Source organism: Juglans regia, chromosome 11 (assembly GCF_001411555.2).
Source record: "Juglans regia cultivar Chandler chromosome 11, Walnut 2.0, whole genome shotgun sequence".
Classification (NCBI taxonomy): Eukaryota; Viridiplantae; Streptophyta; class Magnoliopsida; order Fagales; family Juglandaceae; genus Juglans; species Juglans regia.
Window position 1 is genome coordinate 14,312,747 of NC_049911.1, and position 25,661 is coordinate 14,338,407.

The 25,661-nt window shown below is 38.9% G+C and overlaps 1 protein-coding gene across 1 annotated transcript; it reads right to left on the bottom strand.

Moving 5' to 3' along the window:
• Positions 1-60: 60 nt before the first annotated feature.
• Positions 61-20,262, bottom strand: LOC108979133. Its single transcript, XM_018949725.2, has 10 exons — positions 19,923-20,262; positions 19,525-19,833; positions 18,579-18,689; positions 18,216-18,306; positions 11,326-11,394; positions 10,999-11,076; positions 7,366-7,455; positions 1,339-1,389; positions 468-704; positions 61-390 (listed from the first exon to the last, which is right to left on the bottom strand). The coding sequence occupies exons 1-10, from the start codon at positions 20,012-20,014 to the stop codon at positions 250-252; spliced, it is 1,269 nt and encodes a 422-aa protein (XP_018805270.2). The 5' UTR covers positions 20,015-20,262; the 3' UTR covers positions 61-249.
• Between the last annotated feature and the right edge of the window lie 5,399 nt (positions 20,263-25,661).

The window sequence follows — 25,661 nt, forward strand, 5'->3', positions numbered from 1 at the left end:
AAATCAAACATGGGATCCACATGAAAAAAATTAATTTTTTAATAGTGGACCCCACTCTTTTTCAAAGCGATTACGCGACGGTTACGCACTTCACGGTTGTATGTAGAATTACTCTTAATATAGACCGCAACTGGAAGTATGTGTTACCACACGATTGGGCCATGGAGCACATAATTTTCTCGTTTACAGTACTATTGGAGGAAAATAATCCATATAAAAAAGGGGGGGACAAAATAAGATATGAAAGGTTTACTTTTTCCCAAATTGGTCAGACGTTTCCATCAAAGAATCCCAAAGGGATGACCTTTCCGGGCAGACCTTACTTAGCAGTGTCTTCAGATTTCCTGCCGTAAGCTTCTCTTGGTGTTGAGACAAAAACTCAGAGCTTTGCTGAGGCACATAAAAGGAAATATGAGCTACCAACCAAAAAGACAAAACGGTACACTGAAAAGAACAAAATACAATACCTTTGTCAACCATAACATGTAACTAGCAGAAAATGTGGCTTGTGCTTTGAAATCCTCGAAGTCATTATTTGGAACGCTCGAGCAGGAGTGGTGGAGTTGCAACTCATTACCGATAAAGAAACCAAAGTCATTACTGATGCTGATTTTTTGCTCATTATTGCAGGATACATCGTTGACATGAGTGACAAACTGCTTCATCCAACACAAAGAAAGGAAGCGGCGATGAAGCCATAATGCCTGTTTAAAGATAAAGCATACCATAAATTCTTTAGTAACATTATAGTAACATTATAATTGATGGAATGGTATAAGAGATCTTAACACCTCAATTGATGGAACCAAAAATCTCGTCTTAAAGATAAGACTCAAATCATTAAGTGAAGGGTCTATAACAGAGGCTTCTAAGACCATAACCGATATGTTGTGTGCTACATCTGCAAAGTATAGTATATACATACAAGCCAGTTAATTCCCGGACTTCATCTGAAAATACATATACCAATGAAATAAATAGAAGGCCAGTTTCTTCCCTTTTCAAAAGTCACATATCTACAGGTGCTCAGTGTTACCATTGGTGCAATTATGCAAACATTAGTGACTTGAAATTCAAGACTTTATTTCCTTTTCAGATAGATGTATTGCTACAAGGAGGAACCCTACCGATATGAGCTTTAAAAAATCAAAAGTTCCAATAGATAAAGCAGTTAGAAGTAGATTGAGAATGAAGTGATGAATGAGAAAGTGATGAAGAGCATATTTTGGATGTGCTTGAATGGATGAAAAGGACACAAGCAATTAGTTGAAAAAGATTCATACACCAACCCCAAACAATTGGGATTGAAGTTTAGATGAGTTTATTAACGGCATGTACCTCTCTTCCTATGTAATGCTTTATCAATGTTTCATTCCAATGGAGCTCCTCCTGTCATACCAACAATGTCAGGAAATTGAATAATCCCTGAATAAATAGTCAATACATTTAACAAGCATAGTTTAAATATAATTAACATATTTAATTGACAGCAACTATGACTAGAAAGGGGTAATATAATTAATAGAGTTTTCTCAGGTGTAAAAGGATTTTTGGTTAGTATCTAAGTGCTTAACATAGCACTTGAATAATCTAGGTCCATTTTCAATTCTTGTAGCAGGTAATAAATGCAACAATCTTTAAAAGTGAGCTTTTTTAAACGAGTTATACAATATACACTCTCCCACATTCTTATTCCACTCTATTGGTGTGGCACTGTCCCTTAAGTCTGCTATCACTTGTTCACAATAAGTTTTATAATTGATGGGCAACACCATGTTCAACTTAACGGAAAGTGCCATTATAACTCATTTACAAGGTGCCTTTACACCCACAAAACCATGCAGTCTGAAGAAGTTGAACCTAGATTTCGGATTCTAAGCCAACACCTCAGTGAACTGTTCTCCTAGGGAGAGTTCTCGCTTCTGGCTATCAAAAAATCCAATAATGCTTGCCTAGAATGTCACTATCGAATGCCACAAGCTCATGTCCTAATTCTATAACCTCTTGTGCTTCGAACTTGGTCCTAGAGAAAAGTTTTTAATCCAAAAAGTTGCAAAGCAATTCTTTTATCAAATGGAAAGACCTTTATATTAGAAAATTGAGTCAGAGAGAACAAATTTATGGAACCTATCAAGCCAAGAAACGATATGTGATTGAACGTGAAAAACATATAGAAATAAAAGCAAAATAGAAAGCCTTAATTGCAAGGACACAAGAAAAGGAGGAATGCGTGATAGAATATGTTAGGTCAATATTAGGTTGCACTTATACCCATTATAGTGACATTCCCCATATTGGACATTTCAATGCAGTGGCATCTAAAAAGCCTGCCAAGAAGGCACACGCACACTAACCCAGAGGCTTTTAATCGCCTTAAAAACAGAAAAGAAAAATGCATTAGTAGTTTGTAATCATTATATAGGATTGTCAATTGCTTTTTACAGTTTACGAGACTATGTTCTCGGATGCTTTTGATGACTATCAGCTAAAAAGGTGATGCCTTTTGCTCAACTAGGTGATATAATGGATCTCGGCCCTTTTTTCCACTACATCATAGTGTAACTCCAGAGCTTATTTTTAAACTCTCTTATTGTATCTTCAATCAAACTTTTTGGTTGCAACCTACGTAGAGCATATACTGTTCCTCCATGCATAAAGCTCCTTTACCTTCTGGAATAATTCATTTGTATTATATTGACAATTCAAAAGGAGACTAAAACATATATCGTGTCTCCAAATGTGAGTTTATTTTTTGCTTTCTCGGTTTTCACCAAAAGCACTCGATGTGCTGTGATAAACTGGAAGCAGAATCTCTATGAAACATATGGCCGCTAGTTTATTTTTCAGAAATAATTAAATCTAGACAGTTTGTGATCCAAACACAAATTATACCCACATACTAATTGAGATCTCCTTCCGTTGTACATGAGAGAGATGAGAGAGAGAGAGAGAGACGCGGGGTCCCAGTGGTTTAATGTCACAATTCAGTACATCTACAGGAGTGGACTGAAGTCATTGTGGGCTTTGGTTTGGGTAATAAAGATTTAGAGGTTTGGGCTAGTCCTGTTGGTTATGTGTAGGCCCATGGCCCATTTCTTTGCCTTTTGGCCTTTTGTTTGTTGTGTCTGGCTGTGTGTTTGGCCTTTTGTTTTAATTGTTGTTTTAGTTGTGTTGGCCTTTGGCCCACTAGTTAGTAAAGATTTGGTCAGTATATGTAGGAGAACGAGACTCTTGTAAGACATGCAAAATCTGAATCAAAAAGCTATTTCTCTTTTTACATCTTCTCTCTCTTTCTTCCGGAGGATCTCCCCTCGAAGTGAGCAGGTCTTTGTGTATTTTTGCCAAACACTTGGATATATTACAAATTGGTATAAGAGAGATACCGGTCTCTGTGCTATCAAAATCCATGAAAGAAATTCCTGTATCAATCAACAAAAATAGGGAGCTAATAGAACAAACACAACAAAATCACAAAGTTATCCAGCGGAAATTAAAGAATTTCGGGAGCAACTTCAAGGAAAATTTAACCTATCTGGTTGGTGCGATGCAGGAAGAAGAAGATGGAAAACGAGCAGCGGCGGTTACAAAAATAGGAAAAGGTCCAAATGCAGGGGTCGACAATGGTGCCGACAAGAAAGACTACACTGAATACTCCATCAAGGAAGAGGAAGGGCGAATACCTAAGAAATCAGCTCCACCACTCTTATTCCCCAACATCCACCCAAACCGACACCAGCTTCCTAAACCCTTAGCTAAATTAGTAACTCACATCACTGTTCTCTCTCACTGTCCCTCTCATGGCGACCTCTCTGCAATATACGCTACTTCTCTTGGCCTTCCCAACACCCCATATAGGAGTTTGACCTTGGTGGTGTCGTTGTCAGGAGTGGGAAATGGCTTATCTTATTTGTCTCCTCCAATGGCCTCTCGTTGTAGATCTATCTCGCAACCAACCCGACCTTAAACCAAAATCTGCGCAATCTCATCATACAGTCCCGCACTCTCGACTCCAAGATCGATTCCTCAACATGCTCTTCAGTCTCTACTCCTCTCACTTCCATGACTGCCAAACTCTCTCTTCCTTAAACGTCTATTGGTTTGTCGCTTGCACTGTTAGCTCCTCTTGCAGTGACACGTTCCCTTTGGCCTATCGGGTTCTGGTCCTTGTTTTCATCTTCCTGGACACAGGCATGATTGTCTGGACCTTCATGGTCCATTGGAACCATATCAAGGAGAGGCTCGTAAACAAGGAGTACAAGATCTGGAAAAAGAACAAACCCTTCCTCTACAATCTGGTCATTACCCACGCCCTCGAGCGGCCTTCTCTCATTGTTGAGTGGCTTCCGGATTGATAGGAGCCCCTTGGCAAGACTATTCCATCCAGAAGATGATTTTCGACAACCACACATCTGTGAACACGCCCAATCACCTCATGCTCGTCCAAGTCCAGCTCCCCATCGAGGACACGAGAACAGCGCCCTGCACTACGATGATGATTGTGCCGATGTCGGTGGCTTTAGATATGCCAATGGGAAGGTGCAAATAATCCAGCAAATAAATCACAATGCAGAGGTTAATCGTGCTTGCTATATGCCTCAAAACCTGTTTATTATTGCTACTAAGACAGTTAGCGCCAAAGTTTATGATTTCTTATTATAGCAAACACCCATCTAAGCCTCCTCTAGACGGGGCGTATAGTCCTGACTTCAGGTTGAGGGACCATTTGCAGCCAATGGGACTTGATTTCCCCCAAAGACATCAGTGCGATTGCTGCTTGTAAGGTGTTTGATGAAGTGCCCTATAAGAGCGTGGTTTGTTGTTGGACTTCGTTGTTAGCTGGATTTGCTCAGTCTGGCCAGACGGAGGAGGTTTTACAGTTTTACCTTATGATGGTTCAGCTGAACTTGCAACCAGAAAATGATACCCAGGTAAGTATGTTATCCGCATGTTCAAACCTTGAGATCGTAGAAATTGAGAAATGGGTGCCATTTCTAACATAAATTGACAACAAGGTTGATTCCAAGAATTCCACTCATGAGGCTGTCAATATTGTTCTCATGTATTTGTATGGGAAATGGAGGAAGCTTGAGAAGGGTAGGGAAATTTTGATAAAATTGTTGATACTGCTAAGAAACGTATGCTTCCTTGGAATGCCATGATTGTTGCATATGTACAGAACAGTTGCCCTATGGAGGCACTGAGTATTTTCCACAAGATGATGGAGGATTCCAGTTGTATACTGAACGATGTTACACTGATTAGCGTGCTGTCAACTTGTGCTCAAATTGGTGATTTAGATCTTGGTGAGTGGGTGCTTGAGTACATGAATTCTAAAGGAACTAAACGTATCATGGGGTCAAACCAAAAATACTAGCTACGGCATTCATTGACATGTATTCTAAATGTGGGAGCTCGGAGAGGGCGAAAGAGGTTTATGTCTTTATGCCCAGATGTTCTCCCAAGATCTCTCCGAGGTTTATGATCAGATGTTGTCTCCTTCAATGCTATGATTATGGGCCTTGCAGTAAATGGTGTAGAGGGTGGAAATTTTGATTGGAACACCGATGATGAGCTGGAAGTTAATGACTTCTCTTTATCTTCTTGTTCAAGTTTGACACCTCCAAATGGAGAAGCTGTTGTGGGCAGTGGGGAGGCACACTCAACTGCTGGTTGTTCCAACTCCAAGTTGATTGATCTGTGGTCGTCAAAGGTGATTAAATCAAGGGCACACAAATACTGGCCTATTGTTATGGATATAGCTCCAAGGAATAAGCTACCAAGGATAATCAGGAGCAATCAAATTATGGGTCATGAACAGGACAAGTTGACTGCAGCTCAAATTTTCTATCTTGCCTGCAGTGTGCTGATATATTTTCCTGAAGGCCGATACTCGCCAACTGGGAATGGATCAGCAGAAAGTGAATGTACTTGCAAGAGAGTATGTTGCATTTTATAAGAGCCTTACTAATGATTGGGAAGAAGACTTAGCTATGAAGCACATCTCAGTTGAAGGCCAGTTCGAGTTTAAGGCTATCCTCTTTGTTCCCAAGAGGAGAGACCTTTTGACTTTTTTGACACAACGAAGAAGCCCAACAGTACTTCGATGTGTCTTTATCATGGACAACTGTGAGGAGCTGATTCCTGAATACCTTAGCTTTGTCAAGGGTGTAGTGGATTCTGAGGACCTTCCTCTGAATAGTTGAAGAGAAATGCTATAGAAAAACAAAATCCTCAAGGTCATCCACAAGAACTTGATCAAGAAATGTGTTGACATGTTCTTTGAGATTGCTGAGAACAAGACTACAACACGTTCTATGAGGCATTCTCTAAGAACCTCAAGCTCAGTATCCATGAGGATTCTCAAAACAAAACAAGGCTTGCTGAACTGCTCCACTACCACTTACACAAGAGTGGTGATGAGATGACTAGTTTGAAAGATTATGTGATCAGGGTGGAGGAAGACCGGAGCGACATTTATTACCTTACTTGGGATAGTAAGAAGGCCGTGGAGAACTCCCCATTCCAGGAGAAGCTGAAGAAGGGTTATGAGTATCTATATATGGTAGATGCCATCAATGAGTATGCCATTGGTCAGCCCAAGGAATTTGAGGGCAAGAAGCTTGTATCAGCTACAAAGGAAGGGTAGAAGCATAACTGCACCTTGTGGGCAAGGTGCTTTGAAGGAAGGATTTGTCACAATTCAGTACATCTACAGGAGTGGACTGAAGTCATTGTGGGCTTTGGTTTGGGGTAATAAAGATATGAGGTTTGGGCTCAGTCCTGTTGGTTATGTATACGCCCATGGCCCATTTCTTTGCCTTTTGTTTGTTGTGTTTCGCTGTGTGTTTGGCCTTTTGTTTTAATTGTTGTTTTAGTTGTGCTGGCCTTTGGCCCAATAGTTAGTAAAGATTTGGTCAGTATATGTAGGAGAATGAGACTCTTGTAAGGCATGCAAAATCTGAATCAAAAAGCTATTTCTCTTTTTCTGTCTTCTCTCTCTTTTTTTTGGAGGTGCTCCCCTCGAAGGGAGCAGGTCTCTGTGTATTTTTATTAAACACCTGGGGTGTGTTACATTTAATAACTTCTTTAAGTACAGGTAACAGCTACAATTAAGCAAGGTTAAAAAAAACCATCAAGGATCAACTAGTATGTCAAATTTAGAAGAGAGACAATACCTATGTTTCAATTGGCATGAGAATAATGAGAAACAACACAATAGTGATGCATGACAAAACTACGATATAATGATATCTTCAAATGCATCAACATCTAACAATGATAACGAGGAGAAGATATGAACATATAGCACAAACTCGCTTGTAGCAAATTACTACAAATTTGTAATGATTTCTAGAAGATCTTTACCTTCCATAGTTCATAAATTTCAATTGCATAACCAGCAGATGCATTTTCTTGTTTGCAGGATGAGTCCTCAAAAATTCTGAGCATTAGCCGCTGCAAATTGATGGCAGTTCAGATCTTGAGAGGTATGAAAATCTATAGTCCATTGCAATAATCATGTAAGAAATCCTGAGTCCAAACAAGGTAAAATCACAAGCTACAGAAATTAGGACAGGTTTGGAGGATGGGATGAGACACAAAATTCTCATCTCATCCCATCTCATCATTACACCTTTTTCAAATCCCCATACAAAATATAATAAACAATTCAACTTTTTCAAATCACAATTCAACTTTTTCAAATCCCAATACAATAATAATACTAAAACATAATATTTTAAACACTAAAACAAAACACAAAATTCTCATCTCACCCCCCAAATCTGTCCTAAACACCGGAACCTCTTTTTCTGTCTCTCTCATCGATTTCAAGCTCTAAAAGGACCGGTGATGAAGGGACTCAGGCAGTGAGTTCAGAAATGGCCAGCGTCAATACTCGAGGCTTGTTGGTAACTAATAAAACCCCATATCTGGGTGAGCCGCAAGAGGCTATGGTAGTTTATGTCTTTGATTGCTAACGATGCTCTAGACCTGAAGATTGTCAATGATGCGCCTAAACAGAAGTTCATGACTGATGTGGTCGAGTCTCAAGGCACGACATGAACACTTGTGAACACTTTTCAACTTTAGGTTTGTTGAAGGGGAAGATTTTAACAAATTTATACTTGTTGTTCAACGTAAGTGTGTAGGGATCCCATCTCGTGTTACTGTTGCCAAATATTGTTATAGTGTATTTGAGGGAAAATATAAGTTGAAAAGTGCTCTTCAAGGGCATTGGATTTCCCTTACCACAGATATTTGGACATCAGTGCAAAACCTCAACTACATGTGTCTCGCTGCACATTTTATTGATGATGATTGAAAATTACACAAGAGGATCCTCTCTTTTTGTTTAGTAGAAAATCTTAAGGGTGATACACTTGGTAGGGCCATAGAGATGTGCTTGATTGATTGGGGGCGGCCAAAAATACTTGCAATCACTCTTGATAATACAAATTCGAATAACGGAGCAATTACTTTTTTGAAAAAGAAAACCAAGAATAGGAAGGACATTATTTTGGAACATGAATTGTTGCATGTGAGATGTTGTACCCACATCTTAAAATTTGATTGTTCATGTGGAGTTGAAAGGATATGTTGAGTCTGTTGCCAATGTAAAAGGTGTTGTGAAATACGTTAAATCCTCCCCCCACAAAGATGGAGTGCATTTAAGTCATGTATACAATTCGAAGAGATTATGAGCAAAAGTCATGTTTGCCTAGATGTACCAACTAGGTTGAACTTCACCTATCTTATGTTGGAGAGGACTGTAATTTTTCGAAAGGCTTTTGAACAGTTAGAGGAAGAAGATTTGGGGTTCCCTCCTAGTATTGGAGATGAGGGTGGTGATGATGATTGGATGAGGATAATGGCAAAGAAGTTAGGGCCTCCCAACAAGGATGATTGAGAGAAGGTAAGATTGTTTGTGAGATTTCTTGAACAATTTCTTGACGCAACTCTTTCTTTACAGAGCTAATTACAATTCAAGATGTGATTGACATGGAGTGTAAAGAAGGAAGCCCCGTGATGGGATTAATGGCAAATACTATGAGGCAAAAATTTGAAAAATATTGGGGCAACTTTGATAATATCAATATGTTGTTGTATGTTGGGTTTATTTTTTATCCTTGGTACAAGATGCGATATCTTGAGTTTTCATTGAAATCAATGTATGCCCATGATTCTACAAAAGCGGTTGATTTGAAATTGAAGGTAAAAAGTGATTTAACGCGTATGTATATTGCATACGTTGAAACTGAAGAGGGGAACAATTCTAGTCAACAACAGCAGTGCACAAGTCTCCCACCTGAAGATTTAACTACTACAAGTAGTAGTAGACTTAAGAATAGGAAGGCACTGAGGTTGGTTCTATTTAAGCAACGGTTTCATTGGAAAGCAACTCAAAGGTTAATAGATACCTAGCCGAATGCAGTGAGGAACTTAGTGCGAATTTTGACATTCAATCTTGGTGGAAGGCTAAATCTTTTAGATATCGCGTACTTTCAAAAGTTGCACGCAATGTTCTTCCAATACCAGTATCTATAGTGGCCTCTGAATCTGCATTTAGCATGACAGGTCATGTACTTGATCATTTTCGAAGTAGTTTTCCGATTATAGTAGAGGGCTTCATTTGTGCATAGAATTGGCTTCGTTTCTTCTTCTACTCCTATTAGCCTTAGGACTTTAATTAATGATGTGGAGGATTTTGGAAAGCTGGATATGAGTATGTAACAAATTTATTTCCTTTTAATCTTTCTATGATGTATATGTTATGTAAATTTATATAATTTGTTTTGTTTTGTTTTATTTTTCATGTATAGAACTTGTTGAGGTTGAAAATTCCACGAAGGTGTCGAATAGAATGTCTACACCTATTGCAGATGATTGAGGTGAGAACAAAATACTACAATACTAGTATTTTAGTTAGCATGAAAAAAATTTTGAAACTAAGATATTTGTTTGCTATGTTTTTGCAGTAAAATCGTTTTTGTGACTTGTGGAGACATGGAGTTTGAGTTGTGGCCTCGTTTGTCATCATTTGATTCTATAAATAATAACTACGTTGATTTCCTTTTGGTTATTTTGGTGTGGGTTTAATACAGTTTGATTTATTTTAGTTGTGGAGTAATTTGTAATATTGTTTTATAAGTAGGTGGGTTATGGCTAGATGTCTGGATTGTAATAATTTTTATATGTCAGTTGCCCATACCTTTTTTGGTTTCTTTCTTTTATTTGGAGTTTGGATGATATTGCATTTTTTTTCATTTTCTCCATTTTTTGTTTTTAATTTTATTATGATGATTGCTAACCTTTTTTGGATTAATATGGATAATTTTCAAGTATTTTTTTTTCCTTTCCTTTTCTAGTTTTTTTCTTTTATTTAGAGTTTGGATGATATTGCATTTTTTTCAATTTCTTTTTCTCTATTTTTTGTATGTTGGGCCGAAAAACAGAATAAAATGTCACTGTTGTGCAAAAACAGAATGAAAGGTCAGTTTGGCCGAACAACATGAAATTGACCCATTTTGCACTAGCCCGGACAGAAATATAACAGTCCTGTCCGGTCCATAGGTGTAATAGGTCCGGTCTCGGGATGGAAAAAGGGTGGACTGAAGTCTGGTCCCAAAAAACCCCCAGACTGATTACACCCCTACTCTAGGAGCAAAAACGCATAAACAACTAAAATGGTTAATGCTATAACTGCCACTTTAAAATTCTACAACTATTATATGATACAGTATCTTGGGGTTCAACTGAATAAACTCATTTCAGGATTCCTGCAGAGTCAGAAAAAAAAGTTGGTGAAAAACCAGTCAAAAGATAAATAGATGCCCTGTTACCACAAGCATAGGAGCGCTACTTTTGTGAATGGTTTTTCAACCAGGCAACATTGAAAAATAAAACCCCATTTAATGCTAAGAACATCTGGGAATTTCGATAAAAATAAATAACTAAAGATGACATAAAAGACGTTCAAATGCATAAAAGAAAACTCACTCTGCGATAATGAAAGCAACAATTATCAGCAACGTGCAACCCCGCCCAATTTTTGGATTTCTTTAGCTCATGCAGCACCTAAGAGCAGTCAGATCCATATAATTGATAAGAAAAATTATGAGGGAACTCAAATCTTAGTCAGTATCACCCAATTGGTATTGCAACTGGCATACAATTGGTATTGCAACACTCTTGGAGAACTCATATTTAGGTGACTGCAATTGGCATACAATTGGTATTGCAACACACATGTAGAACTCACTACAATATGATCAATCTTATAATCTAAGATTAATGTAGAAACTATCTACCAATGGTCCAACTAACCCGTTCTCTGGTCATGTAGGAAACAAGCCAGCATCGGTGATTCCATGCACGGTAGTTCATTTTTGATCTCTGCAAAGAAAAGAGAGTCAACTTAAACAGCGCTGCCATTTTACATATCACATTCTCTCTCAACATCATAGCATGGTAGATATAGTGAAGAAATGTGGTGTACCCAAAACCAATAGCTAAACCACTAAGATATCTCATCTTGTTTTTTTATTTGGCAAGTTACACATGGTATCTTCTTTTGATAAGTAGTTACCCACGATATCTTAAACCAAAGACCTCATCCCCCATCCCATTCTTATGGGCAAAGGAAGTGTCATTTATGCTCGAGCTTATTCTTTGACGACTAATAAAATTTTACTTAAAAGTGCAACCCAAAGAACACAAAAAGTACTACAAAAAATACAAAAGTTATGCCCATTAAAGTCTGTAGAATCTGTGCAAAGGAGAAAAGTAGAACTGAAGAAAGTTGAGTTCCTCAAGCACTCATTCACAGGCCTCAAAATTTCTACCTCAAAATTACATCATATGAGGCAATTAGGAACCATCTTCCACACAGCTACAATTTAAAAAATCTACAATTCTTCTAGGCAGCACCAATTAACCCAACTGAAAAAGTAACTTCACAGAGCACTAGCAACATTGCAATTGAGTAAAAGACGATCAAACAACTTCTTACTCTTTACATGGTGAGAATCATCCCTAGACAGGCCGTCTAAGCAAAACAACAGCTCTCAAGTGGACCCTAATCTGCAAATTAGAACATTATAGAAAGAACAAATATCGAACATCTATCTTGGAAGGGGCCCAAAATTAGCTTGTCTTCACCTCCTGGTCCCAAACTTATGGAATACAATAGGTGATGCAGTATAGGCATGCATCTCCCAATCATGAGCCTCCCTAATAAAATTCACATTCCAATGTGTGAAATCACTAGATATCTCCAAATAGAAGCGCATGAGCAACACCGAACACCTCTAAGAAACTTCCTTCAGACCGATTATCTCCACATTGCAAATCATACCAAAATCTAATTCTTGATCTCTCTCCCACCTCATATCTATATGTTTGAAAACTTCCCACAACCTTTACGTATGTTAACCTATAATCCCCCCCCCTGTTAGAACACACCCAACCCACGAGCATCTGTACTTAGAATCTATTATAACTCTCCATAAGGCTTCTCTCTCATTCTGATAACACCAAAGTCTCTTTCACAACAACGCATAATTAAACAAAAAACAAATTTGAATTGTCAAACTACTATCAACAATCAGAGAACATGCCTTGGACCAACTTACCAGGTGGAATTTGACCTTTTCACCTAACCTACTCCAAAGGAAGTCCCGTTGTAGCTTCTCTAGGCGAATAGCCACACTAAAGGAAGCATAAGAAAAGGACATGAAATACACAGGCAAATTAGAGATAGTGCTCTTCATTGGTAATTCTACCACCTTTGGACAAACACATTCTCGTCCAACCAGCTCACCAACGCTCAATCTGCTCAGTTACCCATCTCACATTGTCTTGGTTTTGAAAGTAGCCCTAAGGGAATATGCCAAGATCTTCCTGAAAAATTGGCTTTGTATAATTAATACTTAGGCCTAGTTTGTTTTCAGATGAGATGAGATGAATTTAGATAAAAGTTGAAAGTTGAATAAAATATTGTTAGAATATATTTTTTTAATATTATTTTTGTTTTGGGATTTGAAAAAGTTAAAATGTTTATTTTATTTTGTGTGGAAATTTGGGAAAGTTGTAATGATTAGATGAGATGAGATGAGTTGAGAAAAGTTGTAAAAACAAACCAGGCCTTAGTTTTTTCTTTTCTATTAGTAAACAAAATTTTATTGATCAAAAGAGTAGGCAAGAGCCCAAGTATACGGGACATATACAAAAGCAACACCTAAGCGTGCTAGTTTCCCTCCAAAGCTTCTTTCATTCCTCTTCCCCAAATGCACCACCATACATATTGGTACCATCTAATACTTAGTTATTCAATCATGCTTATTAATCTTAATAAAGTATGTTTTACTATGTAATGGGATCTTTTATACCTCATGCTTACAAAAAAAATTAAAAGGCAAGTAACATTCTGGTCCCATTTCTAAAATTAGCATCATTTTTAACCTAGAGAGACACTGTGTTACATAAAACCCCACAAAGAGCAAACACTCAATTTCCATAACGTTTTAGCACTGTAGCTTCCATCTCATACGATCAACTTTACTTGTAAAGTATTAGGACACAACATATCCATTAGGAAATCACCTCAACTTCAGCTATCAATCATAAAAGGCAAAATAAACATGAGATCCTACTTACAAAGCCCATTAATCCCCTAGGATTCTAAATTTCAGTGAGTATATAAGTACTCCTATTAATTTTTGTCTTTTTTTTTTTTTTGGATAAGTAAAGATAGCAAAATTTTATCAAGTGTTGAATAAAAAATTGAACCTTGTGGTTTGCTTTAAAGTAAAATTGGTCATCGTGATTTCGAATTAAAATTCCATGTGGTTTGCAGAATAATTAAATTAGTCGTTCCATTAGACTTCCATTAGTAAATACCATTAGACACACCACATCAGCATCAATGAAGACTCAGCATGTCATTTAACACACCATATGTGTGGCACGTAAAAGAATTTAATATGGTAAAAAGTAAAAAAATTATTTCAAAAGCTAGATTTGGAAACATAAAAAAATAAAAATCTAAAAAATGATAAAATAGAAAATAAAAACTACAGACAAGGAAAGAAAATTGAAAAAAAAAAATCAAAATGATTAAAAATCTTTAAAAAAAATATTACACTAAAAAAACCATAAATCTTAACAAAAACAAATAATATATTTCTTAAAACTATGAAAGAATGTTCAATTTAATCAATTTTACAACCACTAGGTGTAAAAGGTTTAATCGAAAGTATTGGAAGAAATTTTACTTTAAGACAAACCATAGGGATGAATTCAGTATTTAACTACGGAATATATCCCAAACAAAATCATCATAAACAAAAAAACACCAACCAATCCATCCCAAACGGCCTTAATACTTGTCCAGGTATTACATCAACCTCCATACCTTCTCAATACTCAATTCACACTAAAAAAGTATTATACTAAAAAACCTTAAATCTTAACAAAAACAAATAATATATTTCTTAAGGAAAATCGCCGAGGCCTTCAAAGTAGGTTCTACATCGGGTATCGACGTAGAGACAGCCGAAATGGAATGCCCTCCACCACAAGTGACATAGAAAAGGCCAATGGCAAGTTTTACACACTTGGTCAGTGTTCTCCCCGAAGAAACGATGGCACCCACACCATAGTTGAAGGAAAATGGTTTAACGATGAGGCCTGAGGGAGGTGTAGGGTCTGTCAGAGTGGCATAGAAGGATCGTCGGGGGCTAGAGCACCTCTAGTCAATGTTCTTTCCGAAGAAACAACGGCACCCAAACCGAAGGTGAAGGAACTTGATGTACTGTCGAGACTTGGGGCATTTTACGGATTTGCCGCCAACCCAAAACCTCCAATGGTGACCATGGCCTCACCACTCATGAAGAAGAGAACCAATTTGTCGGTATCACTTAAGGCATCTTGTGACAACAACAATGGAGTTGTTGAGGAGGTGCGGGATTTGTATGCAGGAGATGGTGTGGAGGAAATTATGGGTTTGCTGTTGGTGCCTTGTAAAGAGCAATATTTAGGGCTTGGCATACAGTTGGGAGCTGAGTCTGGGGAAGATGTTGTCCCCTTGTTATCTTTCCACCAATAGATAAAATAGCTGGTTCATATTGGGTGTTGCAAAAGGTTTAATGAGATACAACAGTGTGTAGGGATAACATGTGGAGGATTTGACGACCAATTCACAGCACTACTCACTACAATGGAGGCGGGTCACTTGAAACAAAATCAAGGTCTAAGAAGAGGGGAGGTAGTCCAAGTCGAGGGAGGACTAGAGGGAGGGAGGGCAGGGCCAGTTGTATTATGAAGCCTTCCTCCGTTCTCGTATGATCATTTGAATTAGGTAGAATGGTTCTATTTAGCACTTACATAAAAAAAAAAAAAAAGAATGGTTCTATTTAGCTTCTAAAGGAGTTTGGGGTGGGGTATTAGTTATGTGCAAAACATGGGGTTGGGGTATTTACAGTGACTTGCTTTGTGCTTTGGGGAGGTGCCTTTTGTCCCAATCGGGTTTGGTGTAGATTGGATAGGTTTCTAATTTCTCCCTCTTGGGCGTTGTTCCCTATTATGGGCTTACTATTATGGGCTAGGTTCTTTCTCTTATATACATCCAATGTACTTGGTTACGCCTAATGATATTAATAAATTTTTACTTATGAAAAAAATAATATATTTCTTAAATTATTATAAATTTAATCCAGTTCAATTGAAAGTTTTGGGAGAAATTTTACTTTAAGACAAACCATAGGGATGAATTTTGTATAACTGGGGAATATATCCCAAACAAAATCCTCATCAACAAAAAACACCAAGGAATCCATCCCAAACGGCCTTAATACTTATCCCAGTACTACATCAACCTCCATACCTTCTCAAAACTCAATTCACACTAAAACCAGCATAATTCATAGAGGGAGACCCCATATTCCATTCCATGAAAGGAAACTTAAATTCTTCACTTGACTCACCTAGTAAAAGGTCCCACTAGACGACAACAGTAAGAATGATGAATAGGGATAGAAAATAGATGAGAAAGCTAGATAAGATAATCCTAAGAAATATGTTTCTGCCACTTTAGAAAAGCAATCATTCTCCACACGATGGAATCCTTAAAAGATCCCAAAGGCAAACCCAGATAGTTCATTAGTAAAGACCCCACCTCACAACACAACAATGGCGCCAACTCCTCCATATCTTAACCATTCCCTACTAAAATTGTTAACAACCCAAGGAAAACTCAAGCCACAAGAGTTATAAAAAAGCTAGTCAAGGCTACAATTGAAGCCCCTTTGAATCATTTTAAACCGCAAGAACTTATTTCTTTGAAGCAATGTGGGAATCCATATCACCACTCTTTCACATTAAATCAGGGATTTTCAATCTCTCTCCTTAAATATGTCTATCCTTGGAAAGAAAATTGTAAATCATCTACCCTTGGAACCACTGTACTAACTCTTTGTAAGGATAACAAAGAACATCATGGTTTCATCCTTCACGTCTTGTTCTGCTATAAAAGTGGTGTTTCCATCCTATGTCTCCAATGAAATTCTCCCTTCAGTCAGAATTTGCTAAAAATGGAAGAGTGTAGTCTTATTATATCCTCCATTCAACCATACAGACCCTGATTTCTAATGGCAAGAGATTTATCCCATCCATGGAAGCCTTTCCAATTCCGTCGTTGGTTCTTCTCTTACGTTCATGTCAAATTTCAAATCTAAACTCAAACTTCAACCATTAGCTCTGTCTTAGTAACCACTAAATTTCCAAAGTCTTGTTTTGAGTCCTACTTAAGAGCTTTTAACTTTCATGGAAACAAAGCTCCGACAACCATGTAAGACATACTCATTCCCATAGTCATGAGGAGACCTTTTTCCCCTTTCTTTAAGTAACAATACTCAATTTCCTTAAAAGAGCAAAAGGGAGCAACCGACACACATTGGAAGTATTCATAGGAGAATGCCTACTAAGAAGGCCATATGTAGACCTTTTTTGTTTTTTTTTTTTTATAAGTGCATATGTAGACCTTTTTCATAAAAATAAAAAACATATCAACATCAATTATGGTTTTTAAAGATCAATTAACTATATCTTAGCCTTATTTTCTATTGGATGTCTTGTAGGTTATATTTTATCATAAAAGTCAGAGAATTTTAATTAATTAATACTTTGATAACTAATTATTCTATATGGTGTGATACCCCATATGATAAGTGAGGGTAGGTGGTGTATGGGATGCCACATTGAAGGAGAAGTTCTTGTTCTTCATAATGTTTCAATAGGTGTGGTGCACGGGAAACTTCCTTTAAGGGGTTGGCCCAAGTGGTGAAAGCCTTGGTCTTGGGGTATCACTCGCTTCAAGGTTCAAAGTTCAACACCTTATGGGTGCAAATAATCATTTGGGGGCACACCCCTTAGTGAAAAACCAGTGATTTAACCAGTTCCATGTAGGGAAACTTCAGAGGATGCGGTGCACGGGATCAAGATTTACTCTGCAAGGGTGAGACCGAAAGGCCCTAACTTGGAGAGGTTCCCCGACATAAAAAAAAAAAAGTAATGTTTCAATGGAGCTCCAATTATATCATTAACTAGTCCTTTTGGAATATACGTCATGTGGCTTGGACCTTCCATTGGGGCATTACATATAGCCTGCCTCTTTTCTTTTAATAAAAACACACAAAAAATGAAGAAGGAAAAAATGGAGGAATTCACCTTTTCATGCCATTTTCCAAAAAGCAAAAACAACCTTAAAAATATAATTTATCAATCCGAGAAGATTGGAAACAAGTAGGGTCATCCACTGACCGCAATGCTAATCGTCTTAGCTGACCAACAACCATAAAGGCAGTGGCAAAGTAGTAGCATTCATGAGCACATAAGACCCTAATCTACAGCAAGCCAGCCTGTTAATAGTTTGAGAAGAAACAATCCAGCCCGGTCTCAGTTTCCATTTAAACACAATTTATTGACGTTCACATGTCTTAAGTATTTTCCAGGTAAACTAGAAATTTAATCTATAAAAATAAAATAAAATAAAAGGTCTTGAAATTGGACTTCATTTTGTTGTTTGCTATATACTAGTAGTAGTGTTCAAGAAAAAACAAGTGAACACAATATATGTGAGAATGGAGTCTTTCAATAATAAAAAGTGAATATGAACCTTCATAATTTAATAGCATGCAGTTCTTGAACTGAATTTGAACCTCAGCTATTTTTTCCACCAGCTCAGATTCTTTCCTCAAAATCTCTTGTAGAGTTGAGCACTTTCCAGTGACTGACTTGATCACCCAACGCCTATATAATTGGCAATGTGAATAAGAATGTTGTCTTATTACTTAAAGCTGGCAAATGCAGGTGAAAAAGGGAATATATATTCAAAAGAACTGAAAAAAAAAAATCAATTTTAACATCCTGGTGATCGTATTCATGAAACCAAATATGAGAAAAAGAAAACTAGCACTAAGTTGTCTTCATCAATTCAACTTTATTTATTAAGGCGATGCTAACCCCATGTATCAATACTGTAAATTGTCTATATCATAGAAGCCGTTTAAAAAATACGTTACCTATGGCTCCAAGCATGATCACTTTTGGGTGAATAAGAAAGAACAAGTTCTGACAACAGAAGTTCATCCATAAATATTGAGAGGTCCTGCTTCTTAGACACTATTAGCTTCCTGCATAATGCATATGTCACCGGAAGAAGTGTGAGTATCAAAGGTAGTACAGCACATAAGTTCTTCAAAAAACTTTGTCCCATAAGATGGCAAGTATAATAGTTTTATTTTTTTCTTTTACAAGTACAATGAAGTTTTACTAAACCAAGTAGGAGGCATAGCCCAAGTAAAATAAAATACCCATGCACTTCAAAGTTCAGCAAGGGCAGGGCTAGGTCTACACTCAGTTTATCATAGATACAGCCATGTATATGCCTTGAGGCCTATTCAGTTAAATACAAGGGCATAACCCTCCATGGCCAGTCCATCCATATGTCAATGACAAACAATACAACTCTGCACATCTCACGCAGCTTGCCACTCGAAAGTTGGGTGGGGGTCTGACCATGTGAATGAAACGCACTTACTAGAGAACCTGGGATGCCCTCAACACTCAAAGTGAAACAAAGATGGTGGTGTGTTTTCACATAAAGTAGCAGCAATCAGTATTATGTAAATTTTAACTAGCAACTAAAACAAAAAGTTGGAACACAAAATCTTCTCAATGGTTTTGTTGATTCAAATCAGGTCCTGAAAGTCAGGATACTTGCTAGATTCTGCAATGTTTGTGTAGTAGCTTTGAGTTTTTGATACTTTTTTTTTCGGTCCCTGATGCTTAAGTTAGAAACCCGGAGCTACATAAAACAATGCACACCATCGCATACAACTTAAAACTGTTTCTATTATTGTAACTAGTTTTAACTACCGGATATAGCAAATGACAAAATTAGGAGAAAAAAAAGATCATCTAGAATATATATCTTGTAAAGTAATATCCAGAGAGAGAGAGAGAGACCTGGAATTCCAGGCAGTGCCGAAATCGGGGCTGAGCAATAAGAGGGCCCTACTATGCTTCATCACTTCACTCTCCAGTCCGTCATCAGATACGACGACATCGGGACCGAGTCTCTTATACTCTCCTATTGCGGCCATAAACGCAAGCTTAGCCGCATTGTACAACGGAAGAAGAACCAGCGTCGAGACACCGAACTTGTGATCTCTGTTCCAGAAGCTTGGACATTCTGAAGAGGGAATATCAGTAGCATCGCCCGCCTCTTCGGTTAGCTTTGCAAATTGGGACGGATGTATAAAACCCACTTCATCACTACATTCAAGAAACGTATTTATATGTGTGTAACAATATTGAAATGAGAACACCAAAAGAGATGGAAATCAGAGCTAGAGGGAAGTTACATAAGAGGGTCAGCCTCGAGTATGTGTTCGAATTGGTGCAATAGATCAACGGGTTTTGATTCCGGATATGATGATCCATCATTTTTTTTCATGATTCTGTTGGTTGGCTGGGTCGCTGGCGAAGTCAAACGGCGCAGAGGATGGTTTTGAGAGGAATCTGGTAGATGTTTGGTAGCGTATACGCGAGGAAAAAGGAAAATCAAGTATTACCGAAAGGAAATTGATAGGGATACAGAGGCATCCACAAAGATTCTACACAGTGACGTGGCCCGTCAGTTATATATATATATATACTTTTTTTTAATTTCTTTTTCTGAACTCTCAGCTTCAGAGTACCCCGCTGCTCTCTCTTTCCCTATCTCTCCTCCCTTTCATTCTCACATTTCCTTTCTGAGAAAATATACTTACAACCGTGAATTGCGTAACCGTCACGTAATTGCTTTAAAAAAAATGAATAAAACATGGGACCACATGAAAAAAATTAATTTTTTAATAGTGGATCCCATTCTTTTTCAAAGCGATTACGCGATGGTTACGCACTTCACGGTTGTATGTAGAATTACTCTTCCTTTCCAGAGCACTGGCTTTCTTCTCAATTTTCGATATGTAGGCAATCGGGTCGGCGAACTGAGTGTCGGTTGGGCGAAACTCAGGCGCCAACGGCAACCCTTTTAGCCAATTGGGTATTTCCAACATGGATAATACTAAAGAAGCAGTTTGATCCGACCCGCCATCCGATCCGACCCGCACTGAAAAAATCGGATTTGGATGATGCTCAGGTTCGACCCGTCCAACCCGTTAAATATCAGCAACCCAATAAGGCTAGCCACTAACAGCCAATAGCAATTAACTACTATTCAATTTAAAAGTCTTCTGGAAGGTCTTCTATTTATTTGTGCTGGCTTAATCCCCTTCATCCAACTCATCTACAGCTCATAACTTCGTAGCTAACTTTCATCTCAGACTTCCTTCGAACCCTTCAGCCGAAACAAACTCTCGGACTTGTTACACATTCGCTTGATGGCACCAAGAATCTCGCCCTCCGTGAAGCTCAACTCGTGGAAGGACTTTAAGTCCTAGGATTCATTCTTCAACAAACGGTCTTGATCTTTTTCCTCATTCTTCGAGGAGACGAAGCATACCAAACACACAAGCAGGATGGCCAAACCTACTGCGAAGCAAATGATGAGTGTTCGGATGTCTTTGGGAATGCCGGAACCGAAGGGACAACGTGGGAACACGGAGGTGATGCCAAGGATGCAGAGGCCTCGGTTACCAGAAAAGCTACCGTTGTCCTCCATCAAGGCGATGAAGCTCAAGATCGTCACAGTGGAGCAAGAAGCCCAAGATCTTCGCCCCCATCAGAGTTTTGTCGTGATGATAATCGGGTTAAACATCATTTTATTTGTATGAACTGATCATCTTAAGCTGCAGACTGAGTTGTAGATGATCTCTCACATGCAGGCATATTCATAGAATATATAAAACGGGTTGACCCGATATCGAGTCGGGCCGGATCGAGGTGTTTTCAAAAACATGTCGGTCAGGTCGGGCCGGGCCAAAATTGCACGGGTTGCAACCCTAGATAATACTACTCTTGCCACTTTGTTTTACCGCTCCATTCTATTGATTTTTTAATTTTTTTACTTAATAATTAAAGAAGTAATTTTTAATAATATTATATTTTTTTATTTTTTTAAAAAAATATTTAAAAGTGTTAAAAAATACATGTATGAAAAAGCAAAAAAAAAAAAAAAATCCTATAACTAACGGTAGCTCCCAGAGGTAGCTGGGAGCAGTGACTGTAGCATGTTTCTTCCAACATCACCCATTATAATCAATAACAATTGGATGGTATATATAGAGGTGTTCATCCGGGTTCCAACCAGGTAAACCCGGACCGGAACCCGGGTTTCAAACCCGGGCCAAAACCCCGACCGGATTGGTCCGGGTCAGACCAGGGCCGGAACTCGGGTGAATTTGGGTTCCGGATCATATCCGGATTTTTTTTTTTTTTTAATAAAACCCTTTAGACAATGAGAGAAGGCTTTTTAAACTCCATCGACTTCACCATCAAAAATTCCAGATACACTAGACTCAACTGTGGTGTTTATGAAAATTTCTCTTGGATTGAAACAAGCATGGATGAGTACATTATTTATACAAACAGAGAGTGAAAAGGACGAAGTAAATAAATTTGGGCTTTTTTCCTTCAACTTTCCCAACAACCAAACAGATAAAATAGAGAAAGTCGATACCCAATACAGATTAAAAAAAAAACAAGTTTCCAAACATTCAAAAAATACACGACCACCAGCAAACAGATGGTCAAAGCATCCATCAACCACCACACAACCCATCTCAACGGCAAACAGATGCGGTGACGTCGAAGGAGATGCGGCGACGGGGTTACGATGGCGGCGGCTAGGGACCTAGGGTTTCTACTTCTGTCGCAGCGCAACTAGAGAGAGAGCGAGAGACTAGAGAGAGAGAGAGAAGTGAGTCGGGGGGGTTTACCGGAATAACGACCTAAGGTCGATGGTGACAAAGATGTGGCGACGGCGAAGGAGATGTGGCGACGGGGTCACGATGGCGGCAGCAAGGGACTAGGGTTTTTGCTCGGCAGCAAAACGAGAGAGCGAGAGACTAGAGAGAGAGAGAGAGAGAGAGAGAGGTGAGTCGAAGTGAGCCCGGGGGTGGCACTGCAAATCGTTGAATGGGTGGCACGAGGTGCCTGTGACCTCTCTGATGCTTAAGTCAGTAATGAGAAATAATAATTCGAGAATGCATAAATCATAGAGGATGAAGATTACCTGTTGCTCATATATATAGGCGTGGAGAATATAGGATTAGTACTATAAACTGATTAACTTTATACTATACTTAGCCATTATAAGAGTTATCCCTAATGTATTGGAACCACCTTAATCACACGTGGTCTATATCCACAATATGAGATTTATCCCTTCCTAATATGTCGACGACTAGGTGTTCGTCTAGTCATACGAGTCCCTTGAGCCCTTTATGGATGATGGGCTTTGGGCCCTCGGTTTGGACCAGACCAATATTAACTCCTCCAGTTACCCCATTAATTCCCCTCGCATGTAAGCGTGGGGAATTTATAATGAAGGTAGACTACCTCACTAGCAATTTGGGACAACTAATGGGCTATCTCACTGGCCCATTTATCATTTTACTCGTCGTTTCTGCTTATCGAGAGACGAGAATTTTGAACTTGGGAGAACGTGCATATGTTACCCAGCAACCATCGCCACGTTCCTCAATCACTTTGCTTAGTCAGGTAATGATGATTTATATTTATTACCTTCATTTCGCTACTCTTTCTTATTCTTCGTCTTCTTCCCGATTTCTTCATTTCTCCTTTACGTTCTTGAAACTCCATTGTCTTGACTTCTCTCCCTTCGACCCCAATCTTCCCTGCGACTCCAATCTTCCACATTTCCCTTTCCATTTGCTTCTTTGTTACTCCCATGGCCCACCAAAATACATCCTAAACCCCTGCTATTCCAGAATCTTCTTCCGCCAAAGACGTTTCATATTTCGAAGGTTTCGAATGGTGCTCCACCCTCACTATTAGAGACTTGTCAAATCTATGCAACACACCTATGGGATCCCAGACTCCATACTCCTGGAACTCCCTCGCCACAGATGCGTCGATGAAGACAGGTTTGCAGGGAAGGTTGCCCTTCTCGTCTGTGCCCTAATCCATGGTTTGCGATTTCATTTCTGTCGTCCAATACATGACGTTCTTGATATTTTTAGGCTAGCCCCTGCGTAGCTTCATTCTCATGAGTGGTGGGTCTTTATTTGTTCTTGTATTGTGTTTCGCTAGGTTTTGGAACCTGCTAGGGAAGAATACCTAGATTTAACTGCCCAAGAGTTCTTGGCATTTTATTCTTTGAGAAGCTCTATGGGTAACATTTGCAGCTTTCAGATTAGGAAATAGTGGTTGGCCCGTTTTAAAAGTCGTCGCTCCAACGCCAAACAATGGACAAGAAAGTTTTTCTTGGTTTCGGGCACCGGTTGGGAATTTCCCAACTCAGAAGCTATGTGTTGGGTATTTCCAATTAGGGCTACCTACGGTAAGATTCCTAATGCTAAAGGCCTGATGGTGTCTTTGGAACCCCTATCTGAAAGGTAACAATCCTAGGTTGACATGGTCGCCACCTGGGCCAGTGAACATGAAGACGACCTTTGGACCGAGTATCTCTTGATGCCCGCAAATATTACCGCTTCTTGGTGATGCATGACCACTCAAAGGTCAAAGGTTGTCTTTTCCTAAGTAAGGTTGTGGCGCCATCTCTCCTCGCCAAGTCTCCCTTAGAGTCTACTCCAAAGGCTTTGAGGAAATGTGCCCACTAGCCTACTTTGGATACACATTCTCCCATAGCAAAGAGAGTAGCTGCACGCACAGACGATGACACCTCCCTCATGTCTAGCCGACCTCAAGGTACTTCTCTGTCTACCCCCCATCACTTACCCGCACGCGCACCTTTTCCAAGTCTTGATGACGTCGAGGGTTTGATGGATCAAGCCCTTTCTGACCTGGCAATCGCATTTCTTTGATCTTCCCTCCCAACAGCTTTATTTGGAGTCTAGCCCCACCTTCCGATTCCCTGCATTTGGAGCCTCTGATTTCTTCAAGGAAGGTGGTGAGGTCAATGTTGATGGACACCGTCTTCTCATTAAGTCTTGCCTACCAGACGGCCCTTGAGGGAATTCAGGGTAGTGGAGATAGTGCCTTAGGTGACCATGGTGTCTAGGGGGGCGACGTTCTTATTTGTGAAAAAGTGGAGGAAGGAAGTGAAGGCAAAGGTTCAACATCCCACTCTTTGCCTACTACCATCTCAGTAGGAGAGACCCCTCCACTCGACTTGGGGGTTGGTGGTGACCACGTTTCTATTCCCTCTCCCTCTCCTTCCTCTTTTGGAGATGACACCGGGTATTCTCCCTTAGAGGGAAATGGTCCTTTGGGTGGTCTCGTGAGTGAAGATATCAGTCTTGGGAGGTTGAACTTGCTTATACCCACATTGTTTTTCCGGTGGGAGATTTGGCTAATGTAACGCCTGTCCTTGTGGTGGGACTTTTTATAAAATATTTTTATAAAGGACGATGGGAATTACCGTCTGATTTAAAATTTTTCACTTGCATACCCAGGGTGCAAGACTCCACGTTTATAAATTAAAATGTGCTTTGACAATAAAATAAGTTTACAGCGGAAAACATAAAATCTTGAAATAAAAAGGCCTCTCGTGCGTTTAAAACTCGTGCCTAGACTTCCGTTCTCTTCCCCATGAAACATGTCCGTCCTGATCATGTAGTTCTTGTGGGGGGAGGAACATGCATAAAAACTAAAATGAGTCGAAGACTCGTAAGCATTACTTCATACAGTTAAAATATAACAATATAGGTTTTCATTCATGCATTCATCATTCGTACATACTATTACGTGCATGCATACGTACTTACGTGTGTTCATTTGAAAACGTCACTGGACGGGGTTTTTCTCTTTTAAACATGGGCATCCTATTTTTAAAACATTTCTCCTATCAGTGCCTTCATTTCTTCAAGAGTTCATGCATGTTTACGTGTATACGTGCATTCTTTTGAAAATGTCACTGGACGGGGTTTTTCTTTCAAAAGGCTTTCCTTTCTTTAAAACATGTTCCCCTTCAGTGCCTTCATTTCTTAAAGGTTCGTGCATTCGTGCGTTCGTAC

Bases quoted from the DNA above. Each gene is read 5' to 3' on its own strand.
- LOC108979133 (XM_018949725.2), bottom strand. From the start codon at position 20,014: ATGAAAAAAAATGATGGATCATCATATCCGGAATCAAAACCCGTTGAT. The intron at 19,834-19,922 runs GTAACTTCCCTC...TCTTGAATGTAG, and splicing joins CTCGAGGCTGACCCTCTTAT to TGATGAAGTGGGTTTTATAC. The intron at 11,395-18,215 runs GTTCAAATTCAG...TTTTCTTTGCAG, and splicing joins TGGTGGAAAAAATAGCTGAG to AGATCAAAAATGAACTACCG.